Source organism: Chanodichthys erythropterus, chromosome 18 (assembly GCF_024489055.1).
Source record: "Chanodichthys erythropterus isolate Z2021 chromosome 18, ASM2448905v1, whole genome shotgun sequence".
Taxonomy (NCBI): domain Eukaryota; kingdom Metazoa; phylum Chordata; class Actinopteri; order Cypriniformes; family Xenocyprididae; genus Chanodichthys; species Chanodichthys erythropterus.
This window is the reverse complement of record NC_090238.1, coordinates 23,853,274-23,879,597: the sequence shown is the minus strand read 5'-3', so window position 1 is coordinate 23,879,597 and position 26,324 is coordinate 23,853,274. Positions and strand designations below refer to the sequence as shown.

The window sequence follows — 26,324 nt, the reverse complement described above, 5'->3', positions numbered from 1 at the left end:
ATGTAGCACACAAACAATATAATAATACATGATGCTGGTTACCAGTGCTGAAACCCTCCGGTTTTGGTTTGAAATGTGGAACATTTATTTATTATTATTATTATAAAAGAAAAACATACAAAAAATGAAACGTGCCTGAAAATGTATATACTGCCACAGAATATACTCCATAAATCAGTTCTCTCTAATGCATCAATACAATATTAAACAAAATGTGAAAGCTTATAGTTAGATGTTTACAGAAAATACAAATGTAAAAATGTATACTAAATCTAGTCAATGATTTTGTAATTAGTTCATTTTATTATTATACTGTCCACTAGTATCCTGAACAAACAGTGAGTGATTTTCAATCTGAAAATCTTTATCAACTAGACGTGTCTGTGAATGTCCTCGTCGCTTAAGAACTTGCTTGTACAGGTTCTCGACCTCAGTGACCTGAGCCAGCAGTTGAGTTCGGCCATTGTTCTGATGGGGAACATATGCATTTACATTATAAACATGACAGGTTTGCGAGAATAAAGGTAAAGAACATCACATATAGACAGTGGTTTCAAAGCATAACACATTTATATGAACATTTAACCACCATATTCTGTATATTTTTATTTCTAATGAGCACATTCATGTTGACTGATTCATCAAAAAAGATAAATATATACTGAATACCAGTGTGTTTATATATATACACTTACCAGATCACTCAGATAACTATCAGTGTTTGGAATTGCTCGAACCATCTTAATTTTCATTTCCAAGTTCTGAATAAACTCCACCACCATCCCCATGAGCTCTACCACATATCTGTACACAGATTTATGTTACATTAAACAATAATCAGTGCTGTAAGTAAATATTTCAATAAAAAAGCACAATTTAAATCTCTAAATGAAAGCCATTTTGTATGAGCGGCACATTAAAAGCCTCTGACCTGTGAAGATCAGCCTGAATGGGCAGGTTCTGCTGACACAGTGGTTTTGTGAGTCTCTCTCGCAGGACTGTCTGTTCTCGCAACACTTCCTGAAGGTGGGAAGTAAACTGTTGCAAGGAAGCAAACCTTTGACCTTAAAATGAAACACATATTAGTAAAATTAAAATCTAGTGTATGTGTAAATCTATGTTGAAAAGTCAATGTATGTGCACAATTCTGTTTCCAACACTTACTGAGGTAATGACTGTGAGTGACGTCTGCACCGTCTCTTTCCAGCCTCAGCAGCTCTAAATCTAAATTAGTCTAAAACAACATGATGACAAATAGAAAATCATTTCAGTTGTTTGAAAATCAGAAAAGTGGTGCAATGTTTTCATGGCTCTAGTTTGGTTTCAACCTGATCAAGATCATGTCTAATTCTGCTGAGCTGTTCAGCTTCAAGTAAAGAAGAGGAAAAGACTTCCGATTCCCGTGGGATAGCATCAAGCTCCTCCTGTAAGATTCATAATACAAATGCATAACATTAACCATTAGAACCGTTTATAATCAATGTCAAAAAATCATCTCTTGCTTTACCTGTGTCATGGTGCCTGATGTTACACATCTTGCTAAAATCTTAGCAGCAGGTGTCACAGTGTAAGTAATGGGGTCCCAGGGATTCATAACATGTGTGATTTCAGACCTGATGCCAATAATACAAACAATAAAGCCTAATAAATTAAGTTGTTTCTTCAGATATGGGCATTTTCATGATTTTTATTAAACAGATTACAACTTTTTGTTATGCAGGTCTGACAGACATTGTGATGGGAAAAAAATATCAGATGGTAGGAAAAATTATATTTCAATGTTTTTGCTTTCACCCACAAAACCTTTCGCGTGCAAATGTTTTGCATTTTCTTGCAAAAGTATTTCTTTCCCCCGAGAAACCAAAATCCCTTTTCTCAGTGAACGCTAAAGTTTTGCATGCAAATGCAAAACGTTTACATTTAAAGACAGCATAAAACAGAAATCTTGTATTGTGACATATCTGATATCCTAGTTTTTTTGTTTGAGAATTTACATGTAAATTAGATTGGATCATTGTCCGCCCTAGCGCCAGTAAACACGTCATTAGAGAAGAGATCTTGTTACATTTAAAAAAAAAATTAAAAAAAAGACTATGACGGCGCATTTGTTTAAAAAAAATAATGATGTGCACAGATACACTGTTTATAATAAATAATGCAATATTCCATAAAAAATAAGAATTGTCCACTTGGGATAGAGTACCCCAGGGATGACGTGTTTTTGTAGGCCAACCCAGAAGTTAGCAGCGCACGGGTTCCCTCGATTGAAAGCCTATGCATTTTTCCCACAGACACTTGGAAAATCGCTGAAAATAAGCTCTGTGTTTAACAAAGGGTTATGACACGTACACGTTTTGTCTATCAAGATAATCTTTACAAGGTAAGACAACATTTATAAATTTTTAAGTCTAAATAAAGTCGTCAGATATAAAAAGCTAACAGTAGGCTATAAACGGACTACAGCACACCATGGTCGCGGATCAACGTCACCACCACCAAGCGTCCTCAAACTTTATTTAGAAAACAACTTTATTTAAAAACATGCTCACGGATTATGATCTGTGCTGTTATTAATAATGACGTCTAAAGTCCCCGCCAAAGGAAGTAGTCCCTTTTAGCAATTTGTTAGCAACCGCCGATTTTAAGACACAGTAAAAGTTTTTTAAAAAATCACAAGCAGGTTATAACAGGTGTGTTTTATGTCATTGATCAAAACATGAAAGTATTTAGAGGCTTTGTTAACCACAGACCTTATTTCAGGCAATTTAGCAAAAACCCATTCAAAAAACCCATAACTTTACGGCGTTGGAACCGGAAGTCCTAAAATGCTAACTCGCTTCCCGGTTTTGCCTACAAAAATGCGTCATCCTTGAGGCACTCTATTTCATGGTGACTTTAATTTTCAAAAGGAAACTAGACCTTTAGGGGCTCCGTGGTCCACTGCTGGACATTGGAGGCATTAAATTAACTCAAAAAACATGTTCTAGCTCTATTAAAACGATAAACGCTCAGTAATTTTCTTTCTAAAGTAAAACTAGATTGACTACTTGTTGCTCAAACAGGGCCATTGCTATGTCTCAACTGTTATATTAATAAAAATGCTGACTATATTGCTGCGTGACTTGTTATTTTCAAGTCGTCCCGTATTACCTGTCGTTTATGAATACGATGTCCTCGATCTGCAAACAAATGTCTGTGTTGTTTCAATCAACCGCCTTTTTGTAACTTCTCACTTGAACACTAGCACAGCTACGCAAGCGTATAAGAAGCGCAGATATCGTCAACATAAGCATACATTAGAACAGGATTAATCGCTAACCTGAATAATAAGCATATAACATACAGATCATAGAAAATGAAGCGCGATGCGCAATGCAACTTCCTTCATCGTGATAGTCAGCAGATTCACAAATACCCACAAAGAAGAACAAGTGTGCACTTTTATGAGTAGTTTAAATCACTTATAAATAAATTACAAAAGTATACATAAATATGACTTGCCTATAACGGTCTTATATCCGTGATTTAAATAATGTCCGAATTTCGAATTTGTCGAATCAGCGGACATCGAAATGTAGATCACTTACTTCAACAGCTGCACGCCATTGCTGTTTGCATTCTAGATCCGCAGCGATTCTGTTATAATGAAATTAAGGCATTACGTGAATTAGAAACAATTCTTTCTGCAAAGTTAGGTATTTTTGTTTTAGTTAGTCAGTCGAAAATATTATATTCGCGAACAGTTTGATGAATCGTGATGCGGTTATATTTGACATGGTGCAGTAAGAAGCGGGTCACACAATGACAACAGTCCAGCAAAACAAACCCCAGATGTCACTGTGCTAGATTCATCCCAGGGTCGTCTCAACCTGTTTCTCGAGTACAGTTCACATTTACATTAAGATATAGCGAGAGAAATGTCGGCTGCGGCGCGTATAGCAGCGCCAGTGATGCTGTCCCGGTTCCGCGGCGCTCTGGTCGGTTCGGTGTTGGGTGACTGTATAGGCGGCGAGTTCGAAGGCGCTGTTGATGTGCCTCTGGATCGAGGCAGAAGAGTTAAACAGCGCTAACTGCAAAACAAGAGTTCAGGCCTGTACTAGCATTGCAAAGCTCAGAAGTCCAGTCAACAAGGTATCATAAAGTAATTCTTTAGGACATTTCAGATACCTATATCTACATATCTAATATCTCTATAATGATTGTTGAACATACTAGAAATGCTTCTCTTGCAGGATATTTGCAACAAACTGATACACATGATGTGGAACGACTGGAACTGTGCTGTTCGTCATGCTGCAGCACTGGCTCTGAGTGAACTAAACGAGGCCAGAGAGATGCACAGTGAGCTGAGGTTACTATCGCTACCCAACAGACACATCAGAACACTTATATTCAGTTCTTTCTTAACAGACAAACAATATCTCCACAGCGCAAAACTGGAGGAGGGCCCAACCGCTTGGCGGGTGGAAGCGCTGATCTTAATTGGTCAGCTCAAAATAATGACACCCAAGCTACTACCCACTTTCCTGCGGTGCTTTAATGATGACTTTGTGACTGTGCGCAAACAAGCTTGCTTGACTGCAGCTTCTCTAATGATGAAAGACCAGTCGGTGAGGAAATGACACAGCTGTGGAAATGCACAATAGATCTATGATAGCATGTGAGCAATACAAAGACTGTGAAAAAGAAATTGAGGGTTCACTCGACTGACCACATAAAACATGTTCACAGATCCTGAATCAGCTAATTAACCTGATGCAGAATGAGCCAATATGGGAGGTGAAAGTGGAAGCAATTAATGGTAAGCTTGAAAATGAATGTGCAGCCATTCTGTGTTACTGTTTTTATTATTATACTAAAGAAATATTATTTATATAAATGAAGCTTTAAAGAAAATAGGGTGGATGAACACGGCTCTTCGGGAGTTGTTGATGTGGGCTGTACACCACGAGGAAGAGCCCAGTGTGCGCATTGCTGCCTGTGAGGCCCTGAGAACTTCAGATGCAAAGGGCCCCGAGTTACAGCATTTCCTACAAGAGCGTTATGCACTGGAACCCAATGCTGAGGTGCAGAGGTGTGTGCTAATAGGACACTATCATTATTTGGAGTAAGATTGTAAAATTGAATTCTAAATGTTATTTTAATCATATTTCTCACTAAGGCACATTAAAGGTCTTCTGAAAAAGCATGGATACAGTCTGCAGGCAGATGAAAGAAAGATTCATGAGATAAAGCTCCAGGTTAGTACGCTTCACTATATGTTACCAATGCTTCAGGCACAGTAGCTACTGGTTTATTCAATGCATTTTGTTCTAGAAACAGCATATTGTTCTCAACCTTAAAAGGGGAGTATTGATATTTTTAATTAAAATATTTTAGATTTTGTGAATCCAGAAGTTTCAAGAACTGTTTTTTTAATAAAAACAAATATTTCCATTTAATATATTAACATTATATAATATTAATATATAAAAATATATGTCTTGATTTTATGTTTTTTAGCATTTTAATTTATACCAGTTTATTTTAATATAATAATAATTAATTCACTTAACCTCTCTATATGTATTCAGGTCTGTTTTGACTCAAAAGTACACACATTTAAAAAACAAAACATAAACAAACATAGTTTTTAGTACAAAAATGAAACTTTGGATATGTGTTAAGACTGTCAAAATACACATAATATCTTTCCAGATTTTTGCAATAAAAAAATTAAGAGATATAATAATTTAAACTAAATTGTTATGCAAACACCCTTTGCATTCAGATCCGTTTTGACCTTAAGTGAACTGTGGCTTTAGGTTAGGCTTTAGGCTTTAGGTGGCTCTACGAGTTAGGTTTATCTAAAATGATATCACATTTTTCCTTTTTACTGACAGCATTTTGTTTATAAACATACTCATAATATCACAAATATTCTGAAATTACAATAAAATGGCAAATTTAGTTGTCTGGAGGTCAAAAATTCAGACCAGATAGTCAATGTCCATATATATACATAAGTCTATAAGTTCTTTTTTCATCTGAAAGTAAAAGTTTATGCCATTAAAATGAATATATTTTGTTTGAAATCATTTCAGAGTAATACTGATGTTGTTCTGTTAGAAAAAGAATGTTTAGTTTTTCCTGCATCACACTGGTTTTTGCTGTAGTTCTTGTAACATTTTAAATGTCAAAGAATTTCTCTCTCTCTCTCCCTATATATATATATATATATATATATATATATATATATATATTTATTTTCTCTATAATATTTCAATTAATGAAAAGAGGGTAAATGAAATAATAGCATTGTAAAAACTTGATAACTTTATTAAAGGTGATAGAGAGGATTTTTTCGTCGACTGAGAAACCAAAGACTGTTACTGAGATTTTGAAATGAGCGCATGCGTAAGAACAGCCCCCTCCTTCACAGCTCATTACAAAGGAACGCCTCCCAAAACTCGTGCACGAGTATTGGAACACGAGTGTTTACCACCGGCATTCGCCGTGTCGTGTTAGTGGATTCATTATGTCAGACTCAGACTCAGTTGTTACTCCCGTCTCCGGACAAAAACATTGCATGCGGCGCCTGAGGAGTGTGGAAAGTTACTGGAGCGCGCAGCCGCGCTCATCTCTCACAAGGAACGTCATGGCAGTGATTGACAAGTCAGAGGGCCAATCGTTTACGTGATGATCGGGTAAACGATTGGCTGATGTTTTTAAGGCCCTACCTCGTGCACAGATGATGTATATTAATATTATTCCTTTCATTGTACCTAATAAATAGTCTTTTATCAGTTATTAAAGACAGTTTCAAGTAATATTGCAAAAATGTATAAAACAAAACATCCTCTTTAGCACCTTTAATGACAAGTTATTTACAAATGTTTTTAGGTGAAAAATATTAAGTTATGACTGCATTATAAGCTTACATTCCACAGGGTCCAAACGGACCGGGTGTATAGTTTTTTTTAAAGCAATAAAATGTGGCCTCCTTGGCACCCTGGTCAAGTGGTGCTTGCTGCAGAGCCAAATGACCTCCAGCTCCACCTCTCTGGAGCTTAAACTGTCTAATGGGTGGAGAGATAGGGTTATGGGTAGGGTTAGGGTGTGGTTGGTGGATGCAGCTCCACCCATCATGCCCACAGTAGGTGGGGGAGAGAGGGGGAGCTGGAGGTTATACTCCACCCATGGCTCTGCAGTGAGTAGCCTCTCCACCTGGTTGAGAATTAGTGCTCTAGAAATAGATGTCTCAGCATCACACTAATTGCAAGTTGCTCTTTTTCTGTTATTCTATAGGTGGAGCTGTTGTGTACAAAACACATCATTACGCAGAAAGTGCTCTTAATAGAAGAGATGGGAAAGCAGCAACAGCACAAATTATTGTACTGAATTGGTTTCATTTGTTCTACTATATAAAATATTAAAAAGCCTAAATCAAACCTTTTGAGTTGTTCCACCTAAAAATCATACGTTGCAGTCACTGATGTTTAAGCAAGCAGGCTCCTCCAGTTCACTAATTTTACACTGATAGTATATTGAGATATCAGCAAAAGGAGAGTATATGTAGCACACAAACAATATAATAATACATGATGCTGGTTACCAGTGCTGAAACCCTCCGGTTTTGGTTTGAAATGTGGAACATTTATTTATTATTATTATTATAAAAGAAAAACATACAAAAAATGAAACGTGCCTGAAAATGTATATACTGCCACAGAATATACTCCATAAATCAGTTCTCTCTAATGCATCAATACAATATTAAACAAAATGTGAAAGCTTATAGTTAGATGTTTACAGAAAATACAAATGTAAAAATGTATACTAAATCTAGTCAATGATTTTGTAATTAGTTCATTTTATTATTATACTGTCCACTAGTATCCTGAACAAACAGTGAGTGATTTTCAATCTGAAAATCTTTATCAACTAGACGTGTCTGTGAATGTCCTCGTCGCTTAAGAACTTGCTTGTACAGGTTCTCGACCTCAGTGACCTGAGCCAGCAGTTGAGTTCGGCCATTGTTCTGATGGGGAACATATGCATTTACATTATAAACATGACAGGTTTGCGAGAATAAAGGTAAAGAACATCACATATAGACAGTGGTTTCAAAGCATAACACATTTATATGAACATTTAACCACCATATTCTGTATATTTTTATTTCTAATGAGCACATTCATGTTGACTGATTCATCAAAAAAGATAAATATATACTGAATACCAGTGTGTTTATATATATACACTTACCAGATCACTCAGATAACTATCAGTGTTTGGAATTGCTCGAACCATCTTAATTTTCATTTCCAAGTTCTGAATAAACTCCACCACCATCCCCATGAGCTCTACCACATATCTGTACACAGATTTATGTTACATTAAACAATAATCAGTGCTGTAAGTAAATATTTCAATAAAAAAGCACAATTTAAATCTCTAAATGAAAGCCATTTTGTATGAGCGGCACATTAAAAGCCTCTGACCTGTGAAGATCAGCCTGAATGGGCAGGTTCTGCTGACACAGTGGTTTTGTGAGTCTCTCTCGCAGGACTGTCTGTTCTCGCAACACTTCCTGAAGGTGGGAAGTAAACTGTTGCAAGGAAGCAAACCTTTGACCTTAAAATGAAACACATATTAGTAAAATTAAAATCTAGTGTATGTGTAAATCTATGTTGAAAAGTCAATGTATGTGCACAATTCTGTTTCCAACACTTACTGAGGTAATGACTGTGAGTGACGTCTGCACCGTCTCTTTCCAGCCTCAGCAGCTCTAAATCTAAATTAGTCTAAAACAACATGATGACAAATAGAAAATCATTTCAGTTGTTTGAAAATCAGAAAAGTGGTGCAATGTTTTCATGGCTCTAGTTTGGTTTCAACCTGATCAAGATCATGTCTAATTCTGCTGAGCTGTTCAGCTTCAAGTAAAGAAGAGGAAAAGACTTCCGATTCCCGTGGGATAGCATCAAGCTCCTCCTGTAAGATTCATAATACAAATGCATAACATTAACCATTAGAACCGTTTATAATCAATGTCAAAAAATCATCTCTTGCTTTACCTGTGTCATGGTGCCTGATGTTACACATCTTGCTAAAATCTTAGCAGCAGGTGTCACAGTGTAAGTAATGGGGTCCCAGGGATTCATAACATGTGTGATTTCAGACCTGATGCCAATAATACAAACAATAAAGCCTAATAAATTAAGTTGTTTCTTCAGATATGGGCATTTTCATGATTTTTATTAAACAGATTACAACTTTTTGTTATGCAGGTCTGACAGACATTGTGATGGGAAAAAAATATCAGATGGTAGGAAAAATTATATTTCAATGTTTTTGCTTTCACCCACAAAACCTTTCGCGTGCAAATGTTTTGCATTTTCTTGCAAAAGTATTTCTTTCCCCCGAGAAACCAAAATCCCTTTTCTCAGTGAACGCTAAAGTTTTGCATGCAAATGCAAAACGTTTACATTTAAAGACAGCATAAAACAGAAATCTTGTATTGTGACATATCTGATATCCTAGTTTTTTTGTTTGAGAATTTACATGTAAATTAGATTGGATCATTGTCCGCCCTAGCGCCAGTAAACACGTCATTAGAGAAGAGATCTTGTTACATTTAAAAAAAAAATTAAAAAAAAGACTATGACGGCGCATTTGTTTAAAAAAAATAATGATGTGCACAGATACACTGTTTATAATAAATAATGCAATATTCCATAAAAAATAAGAATTGTCCACTTGGGATAGAGTACCCCAGGGAGGACGTGTTTTTGTAGGCCAACCCAGAAGTTAGCAGCGCACGGGTTCCCTCGATTGAAAGCCTATGCATTTTTCCCACAGACACTTGGAAAATCGCTGAAAATAAGCTCTGTGTTTAACAAAGGGTTATGACACGTACACGTTTTGTCTATCAAGATAATCTTTACAAGGTAAGACAACATTTATAAATTTTTAAGTCTAAATAAAGTCGTCAGATATAAAAAGCTAACAGTAGGCTATAAACGGACTACAGCACACCATGGTCGCGGATCAACGTCACCACCACCAAGCGTCCTCAAACTTTATTTAGAAAACAACTTTATTTAAAAACATGCTCACGGATTATGATCTGTGCTGTTATTAATAATGACGTCTAAAGTCCCCGCCAAAGGAAGTAGTCCCTTTTAGCAATTTGTTAGCAACCGCCGATTTTAAGACACAGTAAAAGTTTTTTAAAAAATCACAAGCAGGTTATAACAGGTGTGTTTTATGTCATTGATCAAAACATGAAAGTATTTAGAGGCTTTGTTAACCACAGACCTTATTTCAGGCAATTTAGCAAAAACCCATTCAAAAAACCCATAACTTTACGGCGTTGGAACCGGAAGTCCTAAAATGCTAACTCGCTTCCCGGTTTTGCCTACAAAAATGCGTCATCCTTGAGGCACTCTATTTCATGGTGACTTTAATTTTCAAAAGGAAACTAGACCTTTAGGGGCTCCGTGGTCCACTGCTGGACATTGGAGGCATTAAATTAACTCAAAAAACATGTTCTAGCTCTATTAAAACGATAAACGCTCAGTAATTTTCTTTCTAAAGTAAAACTAGATTGACTACTTGTTGCTCAAACAGGGCCATTGCTATGTCTCAACTGTTATATTAATAAAAATGCTGACTATATTGCTGCGTGACTTGTTATTTTCAAGTCGTCCCGTATTACCTGTCGTTTATGAATACGATGTCCTCGATCTGCAAACAAATGTCTGTGTTGTTTCAATCAACCGCCTTTTTGTAACTTCTCACTTGAACACTAGCACAGCTACGCAAGCGTATAAGAAGCGCAGATATCGTCAACATAAGCATACATTAGAACAGGATTAATCGCTAACCTGAATAATAAGCATATAACATACAGATCATAGAAAATGAAGCGCGATGCGCAATGCAACTTCCTTCATCGTGATAGTCAGCAGATTCACAAATACCCACAAAGAAGAACAAGTGTGCACTTTTATGAGTAGTTTAAATCACTTATAAATAAATTACAAAAGTATACATAAATATGACTTGCCTATAACGGTCTTATATCCGTGATTTAAATAATGTCCGAATTTCGAATTTGTCGAATCAGCGGACATCGAAATGTAGATCACTTACTTCAACAGCTGCACGCCATTGCTGTTTGCATTCTAGATCCGCAGCGATTCTGTTATAATGAAATTAAGGCATTACGTGAATTAGAAACAATTCTTTCTGCAAAGTTAGGTATTTTTGTTTTAGTTAGTCAGTCGAAAATATTATATTCGCGAACAGTTTGATGAATCGTGATGCGGTTATATTTGACATGGTGCAGTAAGAAGCGGGTCACACAATGACAACAGTCCAGCAAAACAAACCCCAGATGTCACTGTGCTAGATTCATCCCAGGGTCGTCTCAACCTGTTTCTCGAGTACAGTTCACATTTACATTAAGATATAGCGAGAGAAATGTCGGCTGCGGCGCGTATAGCAGCGCCAGTGATGCTGTCCCGGTTCCGCGGCGCTCTGGTCGGTTCGGTGTTGGGTGACTGTATAGGCGGCGAGTTCGAAGGCGCTGTTGATGTGCCTCTGGATCGAGGCAGAAGAGTTAAACAGCGCTAACTGCAAAACAAGAGTTCAGGCCTGTACTAGCATTGCAAAGCTCAGAAGTCCAGTCAACAAGGTATCATAAAGTAATTCTTTAGGACATTTCAGATACCTATATCTACATATCTAATATCTCTATAATGATTGTTGAACATACTAGAAATGCTTCTCTTGCAGGATATTTGCAACAAACTGATACACATGATGTGGAACGACTGGAACTGTGCTGTTCGTCATGCTGCAGCACTGGCTCTGAGTGAACTAAACGAGGCCAGAGAGATGCACAGTGAGCTGAGGTTACTATCGCTACCCAACAGACACATCAGAACACTTATATTCAGTTCTTTCTTAACAGACAAACAATATCTCCACAGCGCAAAACTGGAGGAGGGCCCAACCGCTTGGCGGGTGGAAGCGCTGATCTTAATTGGTCAGCTCAAAATAATGACACCCAAGCTACTACCCACTTTCCTGCGGTGCTTTAATGATGACTTTGTGACTGTGCGCAAACAAGCTTGCTTGACTGCAGCTTCTCTAATGATGAAAGACCAGTCGGTGAGGAAATGACACAGCTGTGGAAATGCACAATAGATCTATGATAGCATGTGAGCAATACAAAGACTGTGAAAAAGAAATTGAGGGTTCACTCGACTGACCACATAAAACATGTTCACAGATCCTGAATCAGCTAATTAACCTGATGCAGAATGAGCCAATATGGGAGGTGAAAGTGGAAGCAATTAATGGTAAGCTTGAAAATGAATGTGCAGCCATTCTGTGTTACTGTTTTTATTATTATACTAAAGAAATATTATTTATATAAATGAAGCTTTAAAGAAAATAGGGTGGATGAACACGGCTCTTCGGGAGTTGTTGATGTGGGCTGTACACCACGAGGAAGAGCCCAGTGTGCGCATTGCTGCCTGTGAGGCCCTGAGAACTTCAGATGCAAAGGGCCCCGAGTTACAGCATTTCCTACAAGAGCGTTATGCACTGGAACCCAATGCTGAGGTGCAGAGGTGTGTGCTAATAGGACACTATCATTATTTGGAGTAAGATTGTAAAATTGAATTCTAAATGTTATTTTAATCATATTTCTCACTAAGGCACATTAAAGGTCTTCTGAAAAAGCATGGATACAGTCTGCAGGCAGATGAAAGAAAGATTCATGAGATAAAGCTCCAGGTTAGTACGCTTCACTATATGTTACCAATGCTTCAGGCACAGTAGCTACTGGTTTATTCAATGCATTTTGTTCTAGAAACAGCATATTGTTCTCAACCTTAAAAGGGGAGTATTGATATTTTTAATTAAAATATTTTAGATTTTGTGAATCCAGAAGTTTCAAGAACTGTTTTTTTAATAAAAACAAATATTTCCATTTAATATATTAACATTATATAATATTAATATATAAAAATATATGTCTTGATTTTATGTTTTTTAGCATTTTAATTTATACCAGTTTATTTTAATATAATAATAATTAATTCACTTAACCTCTCTATATGTATTCAGGTCTGTTTTGACTCAAAAGTACACACATTTAAAAAACAAAACATAAACAAACATAGTTTTTAGTACAAAAATGAAACTTTGGATATGTGTTAAGACTGTCAAAATACACATAATATCTTTCCAGATTTTTGCAATAAAAAAATTAAGAGATATAATAATTTAAACTAAATTGTTATGCAAACACCCTTTGCATTCAGATCCGTTTTGACCTTAAGTGAACTGTGGCTTTAGGTTAGGCTTTAGGCTTTAGGTGGCTCTACGAGTTAGGTTTATCTAAAATGATATCACATTTTTCCTTTTTACTGACAGCATTTTGTTTATAAACATACTCATAATATCACAAATATTCTGAAATTACAATAAAATGGCAAATTTAGTTGTCTGGAGGTCAAAAATTCAGACCAGATAGTCAATGTCCATATATATACATAAGTCTATAAGTTCTTTTTTCATCTGAAAGTAAAAGTTTATGCCATTAAAATGAATATATTTTGTTTGAAATCATTTCAGAGTAATACTGATGTTGTTCTGTTAGAAAAAGAATGTTTAGTTTTTCCTGCATCACACTGGTTTTTGCTGTAGTTCTTGTAACATTTTAAATGTCAAAGAATTTCTCTCTCTCTCTCCCTATATATATATATATATATATATATATATATATATATATTTATTTTCTCTATAATATTTCAATTAATGAAAAGAGGGTAAATGAAATAATAGCATTGTAAAAACTTGATAACTTTATTAAAGGTGATAGAGAGGATTTTTTCGTCGACTGAGAAACCAAAGACTGTTACTGAGATTTTGAAATGAGCGCATGCGTAAGAACAGCCCCCCTCCTTCACAGCTCATTTCAAAGGAACGCCTCCCAAAACTCGTGCACGAGTATTGGAACACGAGTGTTTACCACCGGCATTCGCCGTGTCGTGTTAGTGGATTCATTATGTCAGACTCAGACTCAGTTGTTACTCCCGTCTCCGGACAAAAACATTGCATGCGGCGCCTGAGGAGTGTGGAAAGTTACTGGAGCGCGCAGCCGCGCTCATCTCTCACAAGGAACGTCATGGCAGTGATTGACAAGTCAGAGGGCCAATCGTTTACGTGATGATCGGGTAAACGATTGGCTGATGTTTTTAAGGCCCTACCTCGTGCACAGATGATGTATATTAATATTATTCCTTTCATTGTACCTAATAAATAGTCTTTTATCAGTTATTAAAGACAGTTTCAAGTAATATTGCAAAAATGTATAAAACAAAACATCCTCTTTAGCACCTTTAATGACAAGTTATTTACAAATGTTTTTAGGTGAAAAATATTAAGTTATGACTGCATTATAAGCTTACATTCCACAGGGTCCAAACGGACCGGGTGTATAGTTTTTTTTAAAGCAATAAAATGTGGCCTCCTTGGCACCCTGGTCAAGTGGTGCTTGCTGCAGAGCCAAATGACCTCCAGCTCCACCTCTCTGGAGCTTAAACTGTCTAATGGGTGGAGAGATAGGGTTATGGGTAGGGTTAGGGTGTGGTTGGTGGATGCAGCTCCACCCATCATGCCCACAGTAGGTGGGGGAGAGAGGGGGAGCTGGAGGTTATACTCCACCCATGGCTCTGCAGTGAGTAGCCTCTCCACCTGGTTGAGAATTAGTGCTCTAGAAATAGATGTCTCAGCATCACACTAATTGCAAGTTGCTCTTTTTCTGTTATTCTATAGGTGGAGCTGTTGTGTACAAAACACATCATTACGCAGAAAGTGCTCTTAATAGAAGAGATGGGAAAGCAGCAACAGCACAAATTATTGTACTGAATTGGTTTCATTTGTTCTACTATATAAAATATTAAAAAGCCTAAATCAAACCTTTTGAGTTGTTCCACCTAAAAATCATACGTTGCAGTCACTGATGTTTAAGCAAGCAGGCTCCTCCAGTTCACTAATTTTACACTGATAGTATATTGAGATATCAGCAAAAGGAGAGTATATGTAGCACACAAACAATATAATAATACATGATGCTGGTTACCAGTGCTGAAACCCTCCGGTTTTGGTTTGAAATGTGGAACATTTATTTATTATTATTATTATAAAAGAAAAACATACAAAAAATGAAACGTGCCTGAAAATGTATATACTGCCACAGAATATACTCCATAAATCAGTTCTCTCTAATGCATCAATACAATATTAAACAAAATGTGAAAGCTTATAGTTAGATGTTTACAGAAAATACAAATGTAAAAATGTATACTAAATCTAGTCAATGATTTTGTAATTAGTTCATTTTATTATTATACTGTCCACTAGTATCCTGAACAAACAGTGAGTGATTTTCAATCTGAAAATCTTTATCAACTAGACGTGTCTGTGAATGTCCTCGTCGCTTAAGAACTTGCTTGTACAGGTTCTCGACCTCAGTGACCTGAGCCAGCAGTTGAGTTCGGCCATTGTTCTGATGGGGAACATATGCATTTACATTATAAACATGACAGGTTTGCGAGAATAAAGGTAAAGAACATCACATATAGACAGTGGTTTCAAAGCATAACACATTTATATGAACATTTAACCACCATATTCTGTATATTTTTATTTCTAATGAGCACATTCATGTTGACTGATTCATCAAAAAAGATAAATATATACTGAATACCAGTGTGTTTATATATATACACTTACCAGATCACTCAGATAACTATCAGTGTTTGGAATTGCTCGAACCATCTTAATTTTCATTTCCAAGTTCTGAATAAACTCCACCACCATCCCCATGAGCTCTACCACATATCTGTACACAGATTTATGTTACATTAAACAATAATCAGTGCTGTAAGTAAATATTTCAATAAAAAAGCACAATTTAAATCTCTAAATGAAAGCCATTTTGTATGAGCGGCACATTAAAAGCCTCTGACCTGTGAAGATCAGCCTGAATGGGCAGGTTCTGCTGACACAGTGGTTTTGTGAGTCTCTCTCGCAGGACTGTCTGTTCTCGCAACACTTCCTGAAGGTGGGAAGTAAACTGTTGCAAGGAAGCAAACCTTTGACCTTAAAATGAAACACATATTAGTAAAATTAAAATCTAGTGTATGTGTAAATCTATGTTGAAAAGTCAATGTATGTGCACAATTCTGTTTCCAACACTTACTGAGGTAATGACTGTGAGTGACGTCTGCACCGTCTCTTTCCAGCCTCAGCAGCTCTAAATCTAAATTAGTCTAAAACAACATGATGACAAATAGAAAATCATTTCAGTTGTTTGAAAATCAGAAAAGTGGTGCAATGTTTTCATGGCTCTAGTTTGGTTTCAACCTGATCAAGATCATGTCTAATTCTGCTGAGCTGTTCAGCTTCAAGTAAAGAAGAGGAAAAGACTTCCGATTCCCGTGGGATAGCATCAAGCTCCTCCTGTAAGATTCATAATACAAATGCATAACATTAACCATTAGAACCGTTTATAATCAATGTCAAAAAATCATCTCTTGCTTTACCTGTGTCATGGTGCCTGATGTTACACATCTTGCTAAAATCTTAGCAGCAGGTGTCACAGTGTAAGTAATGGGGTCCCAGGGATTCATAACATGTGTGATTTCAGACCTGATGCCAATAATACAAACAATAAAGCCTAATAAATTAAGTTGTTTCTTCAGATATGGGCATTTTCATGATTTTTATTAAACAGATTACAACTTTTTGTTATGCAGGTCTGACAGACATTGTGATGGGAAAAAAATATCAGATGGTAGGAAAAATTATATTTCAATGTTTTTGCTTTCACCCACAAAACCTTTCGCGTGCAAATGTTTTGCATTTTCTTGCAAAAGTATTTCTTTCCCCCGAGAAACCAAAATCCCTTTTCTCAGTGAACGCTAAAGTTTTGCATGCAAATGCAAAACGTTTACATTTAAAGACAGCATAAAACAGAAATCTTGTATTGTGACATATCTGATATCCTAGTTTTTTTGTTTGAGAATTTACATGTAAATTAGATTGGATCATTGTCCGCCCTAGCGCCAGTAAACACGTCATTAGAGAAGAGATCTTGTTACATTTAAAAAAAAAATTAAAAAAAAGACTATGACGGCGCATTTGTTTAAAAAAAATAATGATGTGCACAGATACACTGTTTATAATAAATAATGCAATATTCCATAAAAAATAAGAATTGTCCACTTGGGATAGAGTACCCCAGGGATGACGTGTTTTTGTAGGCCAACCCAGAAGTTAGCAGCGCACGGGTTCCCTCGATTGAAAGCCTATGCATTTTTCCCACAGACACTTGGAAAATCGCTGAAAATAAGCTCTGTGTTTAACAAAGGGTTATGACACGTACACGTTTTGTCTATCAAGATAATCTTTACAAGGTAAGACAACATTTATAAATTTTTAAGTCTAAATAAAGTCGTCAGATATAAAAAGCTAACAGTAGGCTATAAACGGACTACAGCACACCATGGTCGCGGATCAACGTCACCACCACCAAGCGTCCTCAAACTTTATTTAGAAAACAACTTTATTTAAAAACATGCTCACGGATTATGATCTGTGCTGTTATTAATAATGACGTCTAAAGTCCCCGCCAAAGGAAGTAGTCCCTTTTAGCAATTTGTTAGCAACCGCCGATTTTAAGACACAGTAAAAGTTTTTTAAAAAATCACAAGCAGGTTATAACAGGTGTGTTTTATGTCATTGATCAAAACATGAAAGTATTTAGAGGCTTTGTTAACCACAGACCTTATTTCAGGCAATTTAGCAAAAACCCATTCAAAAAACCCATAACTTTACGGCGTTGGAACCGGAAGTCCTAAAATGCTAACTCGCTTCCCGGTTTTGCCTACAAAAATGCGTCATCCTTGAGGCACTCTATTTCATGGTGACTTTAATTTTCAAAAGGAAACTAGACCTTTAGGGGCTCCGTGGTCCACTGCTGGACATTGGAGGCATTAAATTAACTCAAAAAACATGTTCTAGCTCTATTAAAACGATAAACGCTCAGTAATTTTCTTTCTAAAGTAAAACTAGATTGACTACTTGTTGCTCAAACAGGGCCATTGCTATGTCTCAACTGTTATATTAATAAAAATGCTGACTATATTGCTGCGTGACTTGTTATTTTCAAGTCGTCCCGTATTACCTGTCGTTTATGAATACGATGTCCTCGATCTGCAAACAAATGTCTGTGTTGTTTCAATCAACCGCCTTTTTGTAACTTCTCACTTGAACACTAGCACAGCTACGCAAGCGTATAAGAAGCGCAGATATCGTCAACATAAGCATACATTAGAACAGGATTAATCGCTAACCTGAATAATAAGCATATAACATACAGATCATAGAAAATGAAGCGCGATGCGCAATGCAACTTCCTTCATCGTGATAGTCAGCAGATTCACAAATACCCACAAAGAAGAACAAGTGTGCACTTTTATGAGTAGTTTAAATCACTTATAAATAAATTACAAAAGTATACATAAATATGACTTGCCTATAACGGTCTTATATCCGTGATTTAAATAATGTCCGAATTTCGAATTTGTCGAATCAGCGGACATCGAAATGTAGATCACTTACTTCAACAGCTGCACGCCATTGCTGTTTGCATTCTAGATCCGCAGCGATTCTGTTATAATGAAATTAAGGCATTACGTGAATTAGAAACAATTCTTTCTGCAAAGTTAGGTATTTTTGTTTTAGTTAGTCAGTCGAAAATATTATATTCGCGAACAGTTTGATGAATCGTGATGCGGTTATATTTGACATGGTGCAGTAAGAAGCGGGTCACACAATGACAACAGTCCAGCAAAACAAACCCCAGATGTCACTGTGCTAGATTCATCCCAGGGTCGTCTCAACCTGTTTCTCGAGTACAGTTCACATTTACATTAAGATATAGCGAGAGAAATGTCGGCTGCGGCGCGTATAGCAGCGCCAGTGATGCTGTCCCGGTTCCGCGGCGCTCTGGTCGGTTCGGTGTTGGGTGACTGTATAGGCGGCGAGTTCGAAGGCGCTGTTGATGTGCCTCTGGATCGAGTCCTTCAGCATCTCAGCGCTCTGGATGATGAAACACGGGGCGACGGTGAGCATTTTGCTATGTTTACGTTGTACTTTTTATATTATTAAACGAGCCTATTTAGTCAAAGTTGCGTCCCAAATGACGCACTTATACTGTATATTTAATCTCTGAAATTTCGACATTATTACCATGTCTGAAGGACGGCCATATTACGTACTAATATGAGATATATAACCCTTGGCATGTCCTGAAGTCGCTGTTAACCCTCTGGTTTTCCTCAGCGATCAGACCGAAAGCATAACATTTTATTTGTAGGGAATTTAATGGTACTACTAGGTAATATTCACCGGATGCACTACTTATTTCTATATAAAACAATGCAAATATTATAATACACATATTTTAAATTTATACATGGTTTAGGTTAAAAATGGATAAAAATCAAATGGATGAAATACAGATTACTAGATGTCTGTATAGTCATATTTACACACATACACATCCAGTGGTTGCAGTGAAACTGAAACACTGGCTAATATAGTCTTAGAGGTTTCACGCCTATATGTGTGGCCAATTTTCACTTATTTTACTGTCCATCAGTAAGAGAATAGTGTGAAGGTTGAAATTGCAGAGCAATAGCACAGCTGTACATAAAATATTGCAATCCAGACAACATTGTCTGTGCGCATCTCGCTGGCTTGGACAGCAAGTCTTTGTGGTGTATTGAGAGCTTTGCTATCCACGGTAATGTTGGCATATCACCACCTAAGAGGAACCACATCCAACAGGAGTAAATGTGGATGCTAAAGGAAGCTGTCTGAAAGGGATGTCCAGATACTAACCCGGATTGTAACCAAAAAACCACAGCTGTCCAACTCACTGCAGAATTAAGTGCACACCCTTGACTCAGCCGTCTCCATCAAAACGGTCTTTGTTCCACAGAGTGAATATTCACGGTCAAGCTGCTATAGCCAAACCTTTGGTCAGTCGTGCCAATGCCAAACGTTGGTTTCATTAGTGCCAGCTGCGCAAATCTCGTGTTGATTTCCCTCACTTTTAATTCTTTTACTTCAATGAAAGGTTAGATTTTTGGGAATTTTTTGAATGAAAGATAAGATGGGATTAACAATGCAGATTTATTTTTACAGTAATCTTTGATTATATTTAGCAAGGGTGCCAATAATTCTGACCACAACTGTATTTTCAGACATAATTTTATTATGTTTCACATTTGGATATATATTTAGACCTTATAAATTACTATTGTGGCTTATTTGTAGATTATACCCCAAAAATTGCACTGCATTTTTATATTTCCAATTAATTTCCTATGGTGGTCATTTTGACCATGTAGATCAGTAGTGTGACTGTTTTTTAAGACCATTTAGCCTTTTTAATCTTATCACAATTTGTGTGTGTTCATATTGCAAGTGCCACAAAAGTCAAAGTTTTGCAACATTCGTACCCAATTTTTAATATGTAAATTTTTTTCGGTCCAAAAACCACCAAGGGTCAACTTTCGTTAAACATTTTTGACTATAAATCCAATATTTCTCAGTTCATTTTACACAACATCTCATCTACATTTTATCCAGGAATTCTTCAGTACAGTGATGATACAGCCATGATGCGATGCGTTGCAGATTCACTCCTCACCAGGATGGCGTTTGATGAACGAGACATGGCTCGAAGGTACAAAACTGCTGGAAATGGCTAAAAGAGTCCTTTTAAGCAAGTATTTGCTTTTCCTTGATCATCTTACTTGATTCTAGGTTTGCAAAGGAGTATAACCTTGCTCCATACCGAGGATACGGCTCAGGTGTCGTACAGGTACTGCGGAAGCTTGCATCGCCCTATCTGAAGGATGTCTTCCAGCCGGCACAGGCTCAGTTTGGCGGCCGCGGTTCTTTCGGGAATGGAGGTGCCATGAGAGCAGCACCTTTCGCCCTGGCCTTTAAAAGTTGCGATGATGTCCGCAAGGTGAAAAGTCATGTTGCCATAAAAAGACTGAATTGCAACCAACAAAAGCTTTAGACTCTATATAATGAAAATTCTTGTTTAAATCAATAGTTCTCAACCAGATGACTTAACCAGGTACAGTTAATAAATTGTAGTAATATATATATAAAAAAAAAAAAACTATAATTAAAAATCTAATTTAGAATTAATCAAATCAAGGATTTTTTTATGTATCTCTATTGTTTTTACTGAAGAACATGCAGTTCTTGAAACTTCTGGAATCACAAAATGAATTGTGGTTAATTTAAAGGGTTAGTTCACCCAAAAATGAAAATTCTGTCATTTATTACTCACCCTCATGCCGTTCCACACCCGTAAGACCTTTGTTCATCTTCAGAACACAAATTAAGGTATTTTAGTTTAAATCTGATGGCTCAGTGAGGCCTCCATAGGGAGCAATGTCATTTCCTCTCTCAAGATCCATAAAGGTACTAAAAACATATTTAAATCAGTTCATGTGAGTACAGTGGCTCAATATTAATATTATAAAGCGACGAGAATATTTTTTGAGCCCCAAAAATAACAAAATAACGACTTATTTAGTGATGGCCGATTTCAAAACACTGCTTCACTGCGTCGAATCATGATTCAGATCGCGTGTCAAACTGCCATCGGCTGAAATCACGTGACTTTGGCGCTCCGAACAGCAGATTCGACACACTGATTCATCTGTGCTCTGATGCTTCCTGAAGCAGTGTTTTGAAATCGGCCATCACTAAATAAGTCGTTATTTAGTTATTTTTGGCGCTCCAAAATATTCTCATCGCTTTATAATATTAATATTGAACCACTGTACTCACATGAACCGATTTAAATATGTTTTTAGTACCTTTATGGATCTTGAGAGAGGAAATGTCATTGCTCCCTATGGAGGCCTCACGGAGCCATCGGATTTCAAGTAAAATATCTTAATTTTTTTTCCGAAGATGAACGAAGGTCTCAAGGGTGTGAAACGGCATGAGGGTAAGTCATAAATAACAGAATTTTCATTTTTGGGTGAACTAACTCTTTAATATATCAATATTGAAAACATACTTCTTTTGAAAGGCTAATTTGGACTGTCCCAGGCTAACATTCTGTCCTTGCATTTGCTTTTGGCAGTATTCGCGGCTTGGCGCTATGTTAACACACTCATGCTCTTTGGGCTACAACGGGGCGGTGTTGCAGGCCCTTGCTGTCCATCTGTCTCTCCAGGGCGCTTTGGCTATACCGAAAGAATTCATCGACAAACTGATCTCAGAAATGGAAGAGATGGAAAGAGATGAAACGGCCCAGTTTGATGCTAAAGCGTAAGTGAGCCGATCAAAAGAATGGACTTCAGTTGTCTGTTTCCTAAAGGGATAGTTTACCCAAAAATGCTAATTCTGTAATTTTCTCACCCTCGTGTATTTTTTAAGTTTAAACTGTTTTTGTCCATGCAGTGTTGAACCCATGATCTCTTGCTAGCACCATGTTCTACTGTTTGAGCTACAGGGTTTTGGGCTGAACTATCCCTTTAAAATGATTTTTAATAGAATATTGCATGTTCCCTCCTAATCTTCAATCAAAATAACTTCTCCTCCCTCTCGCCGCCACATCTCATCTCTTTTCTCATGACACGTTTACTGGTGCGAGTGTGGGCCTACATTTTTTTGTTTGTTTGTTTTTGTTTTGTCTGTCTGTTTCATGCCAACTTTAAAAAGAGTTATCTATGGTTGTGACCCACAGACTCAATTTATCAGAGTTCCCATATTGCTCACGTTTGCACATGGTGAAAGAACTTATGGACAAGAAAAGTGTGAGCATCGAGGAAGTCATATCTGAACTGGGTTAGTCTCGATTTGACCATTTATAATGGCATTCTGCTGTGTTTTGTCTTGTAGTTGACACTCTTTCTTTGCATTAGGAAATGGCATCGCTGCCTTACAGTCTGTGCCCACCGCTATCTTCTGCGTGCTGCATTGTTTGGAGCCCCGGGAAGGGCTGCCAGAGCAGTTCGGAGGACTGGAGAGGACAATAGCCTACAGCTTGGCTCTGGGTGGTGACACTGACACCATTGCTTGCATGGCAGGGGCAATTGCAGGGGCACATTATGGCATTGACTCCATTCCCCAGAGCTGGCAGAAGAGCTGCGAAGGAGTGGCGGAGGCCGACGATTTGGCGCACCGTTTGTATGATCTTTACTGCCTTCCACAGTTCGAAGAGGACAGGGGGACAACAAGCTACAAGAACAATCAACTGCACACACATACCAGTGATCAGCACACAAAAACTGACTGACCCTCTACACGGCCATATGCAACATGCAGCCACACATAAGAGAAACATTACTTGGCACATAGTGTCAATTGCACTTGATAATATACCATCATCTGTGTTTATAAAATTGTGAACCTTCAGTTCAAAATGTTTACAATAAAAAGATGAAAATTGTATCATTTCATTGGTACTAATCTTGTGTTTTATTCTTTATTTCTGTCACCTTTAAAATGGTTCGAAAAACTATATACAATACAGTGGGGTTTGGAAGTTCACTAGTGATTATGTCTCCATTTTTGCATTTTTTTCTAATTGAATTACAGTTTATATTAGCAGTTTAATATGATGATTTGAATACATTAGAAGAAAAAAAAAGAATTCTAGTACATTTTCCAGTATTTTTCCACATTCATTTCCAAAACCTAGGATGGTAGGGTAATGCTGCACGTTAATTTTTAATGATAAAAGCGATGTTTGCTGCCCGTTATGTGGCTGTGAGAGGAAATACAACAACTAACATTTAATAGTCTGTGGGCAAAGTTTCAGGAATAGGGAAATTCAAACCTGTAATATATCATCATATAAGAGATATAATCACATAAGAACATCAGAAGATTGTTAGAAACATTAAATTTAAACTATTTGGTGAAACCCATTGAGTCTAGTTGTGTTCATATTATTTGTCAAAAGGTCAATGTTAATATACATTTTGAACAACACAAATTAATAAATACAACACTTGAAAAACAAGTATGTGTGAGAATCTCCTGCTCTCGGCTCTATATGAGCCCTTATGAGGTAATAGATGAATACCAAGAGTTTTAGAACCTGACATGGGACTAAATAAAAGAGTGAAACTCACCTGCGTACTTTGTAGCGAATAAGGAGTAGTTTCAGCAGTGTTTACTTTCATCATGCGTTAATAATTAGTGGAACAGCGACAGTTGACAAGACCAACATCATAATTTCAAATTAGACATGTCTCTTGAGCACATGGTATAAACAGGCTGTTAATGACCTAAGAGACAAAGCACAAAGAGCTTTTTACATTAAGTAAATTATTAATATTGACATTCCAATCAGAATCTGGCTAAAAAATTATTTAATTGGTTCTATGCATGTGAGGTCTGAAGTCCAATTATAAACCAAGAGTTCACTAAATAATATAATTAAGTAATATATATTAAATTTAAGACTGCACTAAAGACTTAAATAATTGTATAGCTTCTACCTGCAAGCATTCAAGCAGTTATGAGAATTGTCAAACATAATGACATATCTGTTCCAGTAGGTGGCACTAACGCACTTTGCAATTGTCATAGCATGAAACTATAGAAGTAGAAGAGTAGAAGAAACACGTGAGTTTCTGCGACGTTGTTATGAATTAAAATACTTTGATTGCATAAAGGATTAAAATGACAACTATACAGAGGAGACAGATTTGCAATCATTTGCCCTGAGGTAATATATTACGTTATGAGGAAAAGCGCAACCTAATTCAGCTGCTGTTGTTGTATTATACATAATAATAATAATAATAATAAATGCATAATGTCGGAGTCCACGACCCCAGGAAAAAAAGGCAATTTGACCGGCAGTGCGAGAAAAATAAAGGATAACGCCGCAGATTGGCATAATCTCATCCTGAAATGGGAGCGATTAAATGACGAGGGATCCACGATAGCGACTAAAATTGTTAATCTGGGACTGAACAAAAAGTAAGTTTAATGTGTCAGTTAAACAATAAATACTATAAAGAAATTATACATTAAAATATAATCAAATATTTATATATATATATATATATATATATATATATATATATATATATATATATATATATATATATATATATATATATATATCTGCCTGCTCTTTGACACCTGTAGCTTGTTTTCTCTGTCATCTCTGTTCCCAGATCAAATACTGAGTCTGATATCCTGATGGAAGGAGGCAGTTTGGCAGCTGGAGACTTCTCAGAGAATCTTAAACAGAGCAACCGAGAGCTTGAGGAAGAATGTGTGAAGTTACAGGATGTTGTGGATAAAATGGTACTTTTTTTGTTGTTGGAGAACGAGCTTTACCAGTATTTTATCTTTGTGACATTTTTATGTAGTCTAAATTGTTTCACCAAAGGCAAACATACTGTCAAAGATGGAGAAGATAGTCCATGCTGAGCATGGGATCTGTGAGCTAGAAGCATTCCAGTATGGAGAGAAAGGAAGAGCAGAACCACTGTTTCACACGTGGCCCACTCAAAAGTTTGGTAAGAGAAAGGCCTATAATTATATAGCAAGTCATCCCATTTTCCATTATTGTTAATTTGATCTGCATTTACTTAGTAGAATTCGTTTGGATCTAAAATATGAATTACTGATTAATTTAGGAGTGTGATCTGTTTACCCTGCATATATAACCCCTTAAGACAACCATAATATGTCTAATCATAAATTATTTGCAAAGATTGGTAGCTGAAATACACACAAATCCTATGTAATCTCAGAGTGGTTTTTAATTGTCCATTTATGTCACTGACCTTTTGTTTCTTTGTCCTCTTCATGGCAGCTGAAGTGTCTTCTAAGCTTTACGAGTCATACAAGCAGGAGTTGGCTCTGAAGAAGACCATACTACGGGAATTGGCCCACACTTCTAATGCCGATCTTTCAATGGTCTACCTGTCATCTTGGCTATATCAACCCTACATTGAGGACAGTGGAAAACTGCTGCTAGAGAGTTTGCTATTAGAAACGGGTCACAGACCTTTGTAATTCAGTCTGGAATCCATGCATGAGGACAAATTGAAAACATATCACCACATGTGTATAGCTTTAATCTGTTTAACCTTCAAAATTCTCTCAGAAAAAAATAAAATGCTGTTTTTATACTGTAATACTTCCTTGTCATAACTTATAAGCAGTCTTTACCATACAAACTA

General features: G+C 36.7%; 7 protein-coding genes across 30 annotated transcripts; 4 read left to right on the top strand and 3 right to left on the bottom strand.

Annotated features, from left to right (window-relative positions):
- Window positions 1–57: 57 nt before the first annotated feature.
- Window positions 58–4,011, bottom strand: LOC137006989 (HAUS augmin-like complex subunit 2). 8 transcript variants are annotated; one of them, XM_067368208.1, is made up of 9 exons: window positions 3,827–4,010; window positions 3,588–3,636; window positions 3,151–3,249; window positions 1,508–1,613; window positions 1,329–1,424; window positions 1,165–1,234; window positions 932–1,064; window positions 696–804; window positions 58–468 (listed from the first exon to the last, which is right to left on the bottom strand). In XM_067368208.1, exons 4-9 carry the CDS (start codon window positions 1,592–1,594, stop codon window positions 292–294), a joined length of 672 nt encoding a protein of 223 aa, XP_067224309.1. In that variant the 5' UTR covers window positions 1,595–1,613; window positions 3,151–3,249; window positions 3,588–3,636; window positions 3,827–4,010; the 3' UTR covers window positions 58–291. The 8 variants fall into 8 exon arrangements, with proteins under 8 accessions (XP_067224309.1, XP_067224312.1, XP_067224311.1 ...); XM_067368211.1 differs by lacking the exon at window positions 3,151–3,249 and having other exon boundaries at window positions 1,508–1,641; window positions 3,827–4,011; XM_067368210.1 differs by lacking the exon at window positions 3,151–3,249 and having other exon boundaries at window positions 1,508–1,620; window positions 3,827–4,011.
- LOC137006984 (HEAT repeat-containing protein 4-like) lies at window positions 3,993–7,525 on the top strand. Of its 2 annotated transcripts, none has more exons than XM_067368190.1 (7): window positions 3,993–4,131; window positions 4,233–4,341; window positions 4,411–4,610; window positions 4,732–4,801; window positions 4,885–5,074; window positions 5,162–5,240; window positions 7,288–7,525. In XM_067368190.1, exons 1-7 carry the CDS (start codon window positions 4,030–4,032, stop codon window positions 7,378–7,380), a joined length of 843 nt encoding a protein of 280 aa, XP_067224291.1. In that variant the 5' UTR covers window positions 3,993–4,029; the 3' UTR covers window positions 7,381–7,525. The 2 variants fall into 2 exon arrangements, with proteins under 2 accessions (XP_067224291.1, XP_067224292.1); XM_067368191.1 differs by having other exon boundaries at window positions 4,233–4,351; window positions 4,430–4,610.
- An 84-nt stretch (window positions 7,526–7,609) lies between these two features.
- Window positions 7,610–11,563, bottom strand: LOC137006987 (HAUS augmin-like complex subunit 2). Of its 8 annotated transcripts, XM_067368199.1 has the most exons (9): window positions 11,379–11,562; window positions 11,140–11,188; window positions 10,703–10,801; window positions 9,060–9,165; window positions 8,881–8,976; window positions 8,717–8,786; window positions 8,484–8,616; window positions 8,248–8,356; window positions 7,610–8,020 (listed from the first exon to the last, which is right to left on the bottom strand). In XM_067368199.1, the coding sequence occupies exons 4-9, from the start codon at window positions 9,144–9,146 to the stop codon at window positions 7,844–7,846; spliced, it is 672 nt and encodes a 223-aa protein (XP_067224300.1). In that variant the 5' UTR covers window positions 9,147–9,165; window positions 10,703–10,801; window positions 11,140–11,188; window positions 11,379–11,562; the 3' UTR covers window positions 7,610–7,843. The 8 variants fall into 8 exon arrangements, with proteins under 8 accessions (XP_067224300.1, XP_067224303.1, XP_067224302.1 ...); XM_067368202.1 differs by lacking the exon at window positions 10,703–10,801 and having other exon boundaries at window positions 9,060–9,193; window positions 11,379–11,563; XM_067368201.1 differs by lacking the exon at window positions 10,703–10,801 and having other exon boundaries at window positions 9,060–9,172; window positions 11,379–11,563.
- On the top strand, window positions 11,545–15,076 carry LOC137006986 (HEAT repeat-containing protein 4-like). Of its 2 annotated transcripts, none has more exons than XM_067368194.1 (7): window positions 11,545–11,683; window positions 11,785–11,893; window positions 11,963–12,162; window positions 12,284–12,353; window positions 12,437–12,626; window positions 12,714–12,792; window positions 14,839–15,076. In XM_067368194.1, exons 1-7 carry the CDS (start codon window positions 11,582–11,584, stop codon window positions 14,929–14,931), a joined length of 843 nt encoding a protein of 280 aa, XP_067224295.1. In that variant the 5' UTR covers window positions 11,545–11,581; the 3' UTR covers window positions 14,932–15,076. The 2 variants fall into 2 exon arrangements, with proteins under 2 accessions (XP_067224295.1, XP_067224296.1); XM_067368195.1 differs by having other exon boundaries at window positions 11,785–11,903; window positions 11,982–12,162.
- Window positions 15,077–15,160: 84 nt separating this feature from the next.
- On the bottom strand, window positions 15,161–19,064 carry haus2 (HAUS augmin like complex subunit 2). Of its 8 annotated transcripts, XM_067368224.1 has the most exons (9): window positions 18,930–19,064; window positions 18,691–18,739; window positions 18,254–18,352; window positions 16,611–16,716; window positions 16,432–16,527; window positions 16,268–16,337; window positions 16,035–16,167; window positions 15,799–15,907; window positions 15,161–15,571 (listed from the first exon to the last, which is right to left on the bottom strand). In XM_067368224.1, exons 4-9 carry the CDS (start codon window positions 16,695–16,697, stop codon window positions 15,395–15,397), a joined length of 672 nt encoding a protein of 223 aa, XP_067224325.1. In that variant the 5' UTR covers window positions 16,698–16,716; window positions 18,254–18,352; window positions 18,691–18,739; window positions 18,930–19,064; the 3' UTR covers window positions 15,161–15,394. The 8 variants fall into 8 exon arrangements, with proteins under 8 accessions (XP_067224325.1, XP_067224330.1, XP_067224328.1 ...); XM_067368229.1 differs by lacking the exon at window positions 18,254–18,352 and having other exon boundaries at window positions 16,611–16,744; XM_067368227.1 differs by lacking the exon at window positions 18,254–18,352 and having other exon boundaries at window positions 16,611–16,723.
- Window positions 19,010–23,583, top strand: adprs (ADP-ribosylserine hydrolase). Its single transcript, XM_067368189.1, has 6 exons — window positions 19,010–19,195; window positions 20,728–20,824; window positions 20,905–21,112; window positions 22,253–22,440; window positions 22,859–22,959; window positions 23,037–23,583. Exons 1-6 carry the CDS (start codon window positions 19,021–19,023, stop codon window positions 23,408–23,410), a joined length of 1,143 nt encoding a protein of 380 aa, XP_067224290.1. The 5' UTR covers window positions 19,010–19,020; the 3' UTR covers window positions 23,411–23,583.
- Window positions 23,584–24,702: 1,119 nt separating this feature from the next.
- Window positions 24,703–26,266, top strand: cinp (cyclin dependent kinase 2 interacting protein). The gene is made up of 4 exons (XM_067368065.1): window positions 24,703–25,107; window positions 25,308–25,440; window positions 25,526–25,655; window positions 25,955–26,266. The coding sequence occupies exons 1-4, from the start codon at window positions 24,941–24,943 to the stop codon at window positions 26,155–26,157; spliced, it is 633 nt and encodes a 210-aa protein (XP_067224166.1). The 5' UTR covers window positions 24,703–24,940; the 3' UTR covers window positions 26,158–26,266.
- Window positions 26,267–26,324: the final 58 nt, after the last annotated feature.

Bases quoted from the DNA above. Each gene is read 5' to 3' on its own strand.
- LOC137006989 (XM_067368206.1), bottom strand. From the start codon at position 1,594: ATGAATCCCTGGGACCCCATTACTTACACTGTGACACCTGCTGCTAAG. The intron at 1,425-1,507 runs GTAAAGCAAGAG...TGAATCTTACAG, and splicing joins CATCAGGCACCATGACACAG to GAGGAGCTTGATGCTATCCC. The intron at 805-931 runs GTCAGAGGCTTT...ATCTGTGTACAG, and splicing joins ATTCAGGCTGATCTTCACAG to ATATGTGGTAGAGCTCATGG.
- LOC137006987 (XM_067368197.1), bottom strand. From the start codon at position 9,146: ATGAATCCCTGGGACCCCATTACTTACACTGTGACACCTGCTGCTAAG. The intron at 8,787-8,880 runs GTTGAAACCAAA...ATGTTGTTTTAG, and splicing joins TTAGACATGATCTTGATCAG to ACTAATTTAGATTTAGAGCT. The intron at 8,021-8,247 runs GTAAGTGTATAT...GTTCCCCATCAG, and splicing joins ATAGTTATCTGAGTGATCTG to AACAATGGCCGAACTCAACT.
- cinp (XM_067368065.1), top strand. From the start codon at position 24,941: ATGTCGGAGTCCACGACCCCAGGAAAAAAAGGCAATTTGACCGGCAGT. The intron at 25,441-25,525 runs GTACTTTTTTTG...GTTTCACCAAAG, and splicing joins AGGATGTTGTGGATAAAATG to GCAAACATACTGTCAAAGAT. The intron at 25,656-25,954 runs GTAAGAGAAAGG...TCTTCATGGCAG, and splicing joins GTGGCCCACTCAAAAGTTTG to CTGAAGTGTCTTCTAAGCTT.
- adprs (XM_067368189.1), top strand. From the start codon at position 19,021: ATGTCGGCTGCGGCGCGTATAGCAGCGCCAGTGATGCTGTCCCGGTTC. The intron at 19,196-20,727 runs GTGAGCATTTTG...CATTTTATCCAG, and splicing joins TGATGAAACACGGGGCGACG to GAATTCTTCAGTACAGTGAT. The intron at 21,113-22,252 runs GTGAAAAGTCAT...TGCTTTTGGCAG, and splicing joins GTTGCGATGATGTCCGCAAG to TATTCGCGGCTTGGCGCTAT.
- LOC137006986 (XM_067368194.1), top strand. From the start codon at position 11,582: ATGTGCCTCTGGATCGAGGCAGAAGAGTTAAACAGCGCTAACTGCAAA. The intron at 12,163-12,283 runs GTGAGGAAATGA...ACATGTTCACAG, and splicing joins TAATGATGAAAGACCAGTCG to ATCCTGAATCAGCTAATTAA. The intron at 12,354-12,436 runs GTAAGCTTGAAA...ATATAAATGAAG, and splicing joins GAAAGTGGAAGCAATTAATG to CTTTAAAGAAAATAGGGTGG.
- LOC137006984 (XM_067368190.1), top strand. From the start codon at position 4,030: ATGTGCCTCTGGATCGAGGCAGAAGAGTTAAACAGCGCTAACTGCAAA. The intron at 5,075-5,161 runs GTGTGTGCTAAT...TTTCTCACTAAG, and splicing joins CCCAATGCTGAGGTGCAGAG to GCACATTAAAGGTCTTCTGA. The intron at 5,241-7,287 runs GTTAGTACGCTT...GTTATTCTATAG, and splicing joins TTCATGAGATAAAGCTCCAG to GTGGAGCTGTTGTGTACAAA.
- haus2 (XM_067368224.1), bottom strand. From the start codon at position 16,697: ATGAATCCCTGGGACCCCATTACTTACACTGTGACACCTGCTGCTAAG. The intron at 16,528-16,610 runs GTAAAGCAAGAG...TGAATCTTACAG, and splicing joins CATCAGGCACCATGACACAG to GAGGAGCTTGATGCTATCCC. The intron at 15,908-16,034 runs GTCAGAGGCTTT...ATCTGTGTACAG, and splicing joins ATTCAGGCTGATCTTCACAG to ATATGTGGTAGAGCTCATGG.